Source organism: Olea europaea, unplaced genomic scaffold (assembly GCF_002742605.1).
Source record: "Olea europaea var. sylvestris unplaced genomic scaffold, O_europaea_v1 scaffold1800, whole genome shotgun sequence".
Classification (NCBI taxonomy): domain Eukaryota; kingdom Viridiplantae; phylum Streptophyta; class Magnoliopsida; order Lamiales; family Oleaceae; genus Olea; species Olea europaea.
In genome coordinates, this window is record NW_019235743.1 from 92,193 (window position 1) to 98,823 (window position 6,631).

General features: G+C 36.4%; 1 protein-coding gene across 1 annotated transcript; it reads left to right on the plus strand.

Moving 5' to 3' along the window:
- The first annotated feature begins 693 nt into the window (after positions 1-693).
- On the plus strand, positions 694-5,802 carry LOC111378316 (C-terminal binding protein AN-like). Its single transcript, XM_023001486.1, has 7 exons — positions 694-1,520; positions 1,791-1,959; positions 2,046-2,176; positions 3,061-3,861; positions 4,050-4,097; positions 4,804-4,917; positions 5,490-5,802. Exons 1-7 carry the CDS (start codon positions 948-950, stop codon positions 5,559-5,561), a joined length of 1,908 nt encoding a protein of 635 aa, XP_022857254.1. The 5' UTR covers positions 694-947; the 3' UTR covers positions 5,562-5,802.
- The last annotated feature ends 829 nt before the right edge of the window (positions 5,803-6,631 follow it).

Sequence of the window (6,631 nt, forward strand, 5' to 3'; positions counted from 1 at the left end):
TCAAAACCACAAGTATTCTGGTAAAATGGAATAATTTTGACTAAAATACTTATCATTCTATATGAATTCAAGCATAAATCTCAAAAAACTCCATAGAAAATATGTAAAATCACTAGTATTGCATATTTTTAACTTAATTGGAGGAGTAGAATGGAAAGCAGATAGGTAGTGGACTATGGTTATTCTTTGCTAGGAAAATGAAGAAATTCGGGATTTGTCTCAATTTACCTTTTTTTGTAGTAGGACTCGGTTTGCCAGTCATGTTTACTCAGTAGGAAAAATAGTGGTTTGACAAAATTACCATTTTGATATGATCTAAATGCAATTAATGTGTATTTTTAACGGATGGAACAAACAGAATAAATAGTAAGGTCCATCTCCACCTTAAAAAGAAAAAAAGGGGGTTGAAATAAGTTGGTAGATGCCAAATTTAAAATGATGGGGATGATTTGCACAATGAATGCAAATGATATGAACGTTTTGTACTAATTACGCATTTTATTCACTTGTTATTTATATATTCTATATACTTATAATCATTTAAAAGTACATTTCAAAACCTCTTCTAAGCTTTAGCAACACAGGAGAATGTGTGATTAAAAAGTAGAAAAAAATAATAATTTAAAACAACAAATATACATAAGTCCAATATAATGAAAAATGTTGTGAAAATCAACGCAAAAAAAATGGCGAGAATGTCAAATGTACATAGCTAGATTGAAAAGCATATTCCTACAAGATTTGGGATTTGACTGGTTAGTACAAAGCCTATGTAAAGGTCGAAAATTAGGGTTCTTTTACTCATCTCTCCAAAACCACAGGAAGTTTAATGCTTCAACTTCACTCAATTGAAATTATTCTTTTTATTATTCTGTACTTATATAACCAACCATAAGTTGTTTATGTATATATAGCGAGTGTATTGATTTTTGAGATCTGCTGCGGCAATGTCTCGAAGAAACAATTCCACAAATCAGTCGCAGTCTTTGCCGTTGGTAGTGACGCTGAATTGCATTGAGGATACGGTTTTGGAACAGCAATGCTTGACAGGAGTGGCGCGTGTGGAGCACGTCCCTCTAAGCCGATTAGCCGAGGCGAAGATTGAGTCTGCGACGGCGGTGCTGCTCCATTCGCTGTCTTTCCTCCCACGCGCAGCCCAGAGACGTCTACGCCCTGGACAGCTTATTCTTTGCCTCGGATCCTCCGACCGGGCTGTAGATTCTGCCCTCGCTACTGATCTGGGTCTTGGCGGGCTTATCCATGTTGATGTTTGCCGCGCTGAGGAGGTTGCTGATACAGTCATGGCGCTGATTCTTGGCTTACTCCGGCGTACTCACCTCCTCTCGCGGCATGCACTCTCGGCTTCAGGGTGGCTCGGCTCTGTTCAGCCACTATGCCGTGGAATGCGGCGATGCCGCGGCCTCGTGTTGGGGATTGTAGGCAGATCTGCCTCCGCAAGGTCTCTGGCTACTAGGAGCTTGGCCTTTAAAATGAGTGTGCTTTATTTTGATGTTCATGAGGTATGAATCAAAACTATGCTACTCTATTTCATTTGCATGTATCAAAGGTCAAAACATGTGTACTTCATTTGCTATTTTTATATAATTACTGTTCCAATTGGAGGTTTTTTATAGCTGCGCACGTTCAGTAGTTATTTTTTTGTGAATTTTGAATCAATTGGGAAATTTTCTTTGGCCGACTCAAAAGAAGGTTATATCATACACTTATATGACTTGCTTAGATTTTGCTGCGCTTTATTGAAGTTTTTCGTTCCTCATGCCTGTACATAGGGAAGTGGAAAAGTAAGTAGATCTTCCATTACATTCCCTCCTGCTGCCAGAAGAATGGAGACTCTGAACGACTTGCTTGCTGCAAGTGACCTTATATCTCTACACTGTGCACTTACTAATGAAACCATTCAGATTATCAATGCAGATTGTTTGCAGCATATGAAGCCTGGTAATTATACTTCGCAATTGTGTGCGATATTTCAGCATTTGATATTTATATGCTAAGTCCTCTAATGTAATAAAACTTTTATGCAGGGGCATTTCTTGTGAATACTGGTAGCTGCCAGCTATTGGATGATTGTGCTGTGAAACAACTTCTGATTGATGGCACCCTTGCAGGCTGTGCTCTGGATGGTGCTGAAGGGCCACAGTGGATGGAAGCATGGGTATGATGAGTAGTTTTAGGGTATGAGTGCATTGTAGGAATGGTTCTTACAGAGTTTGTTTGCTGCAAGACATGTTATGCGTTTTTTCTTGAAGTTGAAATGACTTTTTTGCATTTTCTTTCTTGAATCCATCATTGCCTAATGTCTAGAAGAATTGAAATAACTGTTTCAATGTCAATCAGTTGTATCAGCTCCTGCTCCCAGTTACTAATTATACATAAAGTTGCATTAATGAATCTACGCGGCTATGCCTCCCTGCTGAGACTTGTATTGGGAGATATGGAGCAGATGAGAACTGTACAGATGTGAACATAAATTTTGCTCCGATTAAACTCAATATTATTGAAAATCATTTCCTTCTAAGTGGTGTGATAACTATTATCATTTAAAAATTATCCTGATGCAAAATACAAAAGAGGAGTGAATGCTCTGATTCTTGAATAATCAAATGAATTTTCTTGACCAATTTAGTAATTCAGTTCATTTCTTTGGTTGATTTAATTATCAGACTAAGTAAAATGTGACTCATAAGAACTATTTCTTGAATGGAATTCAAGAATGGTACTTTTTAGCTTTTTTGATGTTTTTGCAACAGACTGATATATGGCTGCAATTATTGTGAAGACACTTGAAAAGACCAGATAACTTAAATATCCTGGTGTGGCTGAAGTGAAGAACTTTTACTTTTTTGCATTAATATCTAGGAAGTAAACACTCTGCAAGAAGCGTAGATCAGAAAATGGATTCTGTTGTAAACTAATTAGACATCATTGATTCTTCTGCATGTAATAAATGCACTACGTATCACATCTTTTTGGGTCTTCAGATTTTCCCTCTTTTACCTGCCGACCCTTATTATATTGTATATGATGACTTGACTTCAGGTGCGGGAGATGCCCAATGTTTTGATTCTTCCTCGGAGTGCTGACTATAGTGAAGAAGTATGGATGGAAATAAGGGAAAAGGCAATTTCCATACTTCAGACATTCTTCGTGGATAATGTGATTCCAAAGAGTGCAGTATCTGATGATGAAGAAGAAGAGGAGGAAAGTGAGGTGGGCAATGAGAATCAATTGCATCAAGATAACGAGAGTTCCTTCCAAGATACTGTTGGTGAGCGAGTACCTGGAGATATTCACTTAACTGCAGATAGTTCCCAGAAAAAGCTAGTAAATCAATCAAAAGATACTTCAACTCAAAATGAAGGTTCTGTTTTGTCTCAAAGTACTTCCAGTAGATCTGAAGTAAAGCGAAGCAGATCGAGTAAGAAGGCTAAAAAGAGGCATTCCCACCAAAAATCCAAGCACAAAGCAGATGATGCTTTTACTTTTGGAAAAGAGGGCACGTCATATCAAGAAGATGATGCTAATATGAGTGGCACAGATCAAGTTTTGAGTTCTAGTTCACGTTTTGCTTCTCCTGAAGATTCAAGAAACAGGAAGACGGCAATTGACTCAATTCAAGAATTACCTTCCGAGCAGCTTTTAAAATCAAGCATTGAAATCAGTAGAAAATCTGTTGAACTGCTGAAAGATGGTTATGTTATTGCTTTACATGCAAGAGATCGCTCTGCACTTCATGTCTCAAAACAGAGAGTTAAAGGTGGTGGTTGGTTCCTTGACACAATGTCGAATGTAACAAAAAGAGATCCAGCATCCCAATTCCTTGTTGTGTTTCAGAACAAGGTTTGTTGATAAGAACTTTAGTATTGTGTATTTGGTCTATAGGCAACATTTTTTTATTCTTGTTGGCTGTTGGATATAATTTAAAGAATTTTCCAGACATTAGACACTGACACATCGAGACTGAAAGGCAAGAAAAACGTAAAAAAGAAATTACAAAAGCTTATTCTATTTGATTTCTGTTTTTGCAGGATACAATTGGTTTGAGATCATTTACTGCTGGAGGAAAGTTATTGCAGGTACAACTTACTGTCTCAGTTTTGCAATATTAGCCCTATGCTATTGATGTGGTTATAAATTCTGGAGGGGAAGGATCAGGGGAATGTAAATAACAGTTGCTGAAAATTTAATTTTGGCTTCTGCATGGCTGCAGTCTGATCTAAGATGGTTTATTAATGAAGCCTGAACGACTTTGTCTTTTATGGCATGTTCTTATTGCTAAACCAGTAATGATGTTGGAATTTGATTGGTGGAGCATTGGAAATTTTTTCATTATTTATTGTATGATTCTTTCGAGAGTAGTGGAGAAGTGTGCCACTATGCCCTCCACTTCTTTGGTCTTCAGTGAGGATTGTGTAGATTATTATGTAGCTGAGAATAGGGTAGTTTTGTTTAACGATTCACTCTTACATAAATGATTACTCGTTTTAAAATTGTTAGTTGAAGTGGCTTTTATGAAACTGATATGTAATATTAGTTTAAATAGTAAAGAAATAAGTTGTATTTTTGAGATTTAATTTATTTTGAAGTACTTATAACAGTTTATTAAAAATTTAAGGTCACAAATTAACTTTTTCAATTGAACTAAGTCTAAACAGACATAGAATCGTGTTGAATTATTTTATCATGTTTTCTGACAAACTAAATACCATATGACATCATTCCTGAGCTATATCTTTTCGTCAAAAAATTTTGTTGTCTAAACATCTCACTTTAGCATTGCAGATAAACAGGAGGATGGAATTCGTATTTGCTAGTCATAGCTTTGATGTCTGGGAGAGCTGGACATTTGAAGGTTCTTTGGATGAGTGTAGACTGGTAAATTGCAGAAATCCTCTGGTAAGTTTCTTATTCACTCTGTAATTTGTAATTGGTTGCAAGCTTTAACGCAGACTTTTTAAGATATATTTATCAATTCTTGAAACAAAAAAATGTGAAGTTGAAATTTCAAAGGCTTGCTTGCAGCCTGACAAAATGGAGTTGTTATTTACTTGTGCCACTGCAGCCAAGGACACGCACAATCAGTTTCATTAGCCTACCTGTGTCATACTGTAAAATTTTTGGCCATTTTGTTACTTAACAAAATATTATTCATTTTCTTTGGAAGATTTTGAGTTAAAGTAGTTAACTTTTTGTTGCATCTGAAATCATTTTTTTGTTCGTAAGAATGCATCACAACCAATGTAGTATCACACATCTTTTCCTCTACTTCTGTTGAATGGAGGTTAGGGCTGGCTCTTTGCCGCTTGCTTGCTAAATATAAATGTTCCATTAGCAGATGGGAACAATACCCTCTCTCTCTCTCTCAGACATTGACACTCCTCTCTCTCTCTCTCTCTCTCTCTCTCTCTCACACACACACACACGCACACCCACTTATTATAATAATCAAAAGTCTTCCAAATTTACAGGCTGTGTTGGACGTACGTGTAGAAATTGTTGCATCTGTGGGTGAAGATGGTATTACTCGCTGGCTTGATTAAGGTGTTGAATGTTCAAAACTAATAGCTCACAACACGTCTAGCACAATTTGTTTATGCTTAAGATTTATGATTGAGGAGACATAGCGAGTCAAAAAGCATTCCATTTTTCACATTCGAATCAGGGTTGTAAGCTTGTTTTGTATTGCTTATTGATCTCTTAACATGATAAATTTGTTGTAGGTTATGGGAGATATTTGTAGTTTTATTCAAATATTTAGGTAATTTGCTTGTTTTTCACTTCCACTTCGTCGATCCCTACTCATGCAGAGGCTTTCGAGCCAAGTGAAAAATGTATGAAGTAGTTACATCTTTCTTTTAGTTTTCTCTTTGCCACAATTCTGTCATACTTGAACCAGAAACCTCGCCTATGAAGTAAAGAATGTTCCTCTGCCAATGTATTTATAAATCTCATAGCTTCTCCATATGATTGCCCCTCAAATCTCTTGATAAGGAAGTAATTACACAATCATTGCCTCGTATAGACTTCAAATATTCATGATTTTCAATCTGGAGTTCGTGGACATATCATTTTCCTTGAAGGGAGGCTCTATAATCGTTACACTGGGTGTGTAATTTGAGTAATGATGTATAGCGTCATTGATGTCAAAATACTAGTTTAGGTGACATTATTGTGACATTAAATGAGAAGCACAATTAAATGATTTACTTAATTGCATCTCTCATTGAGCTTAATGACATCATGTCATTTAGATTGGTGATGTAACATTCTAGTACTAGACAGCATTATCTGTGTAATTTTGGTTAAAATATGATATTATCTATTGGTTATTAGTTCTCATGATACGCAATAAAATGAATAATGACTAGTAACAAAGAGTGAAGTAAACTTCTGGATTTCGCTCGTTAGAAAAGAGATATATTATTCTCATTGGATATGAATTCAATAAAATGTGACTTGAGTCGAACTACTTTATGCTCTCTCTCTCTCTCTCCAAATAAAAAAAATTCGTCCCTCGAGGCATAGCCTAGTGGTGCAAAGGACAAGAGTGAGGTTATCTCACGCCTTGCTGGCAGCCGCAGTGTGAGGGTTCGATTTCTGAAATATGGAA

Bases quoted from the DNA above. Each gene is read 5' to 3' on its own strand.
- LOC111378316 (XM_023001486.1), top strand. From the start codon at position 948: ATGTCTCGAAGAAACAATTCCACAAATCAGTCGCAGTCTTTGCCGTTG. The intron at 1,521-1,790 runs GTATGAATCAAA...GCCTGTACATAG, and splicing joins TTTATTTTGATGTTCATGAG to GGAAGTGGAAAAGTAAGTAG. The intron at 4,098-4,803 runs GTACAACTTACT...TTAGCATTGCAG, and splicing joins CTGGAGGAAAGTTATTGCAG to ATAAACAGGAGGATGGAATT.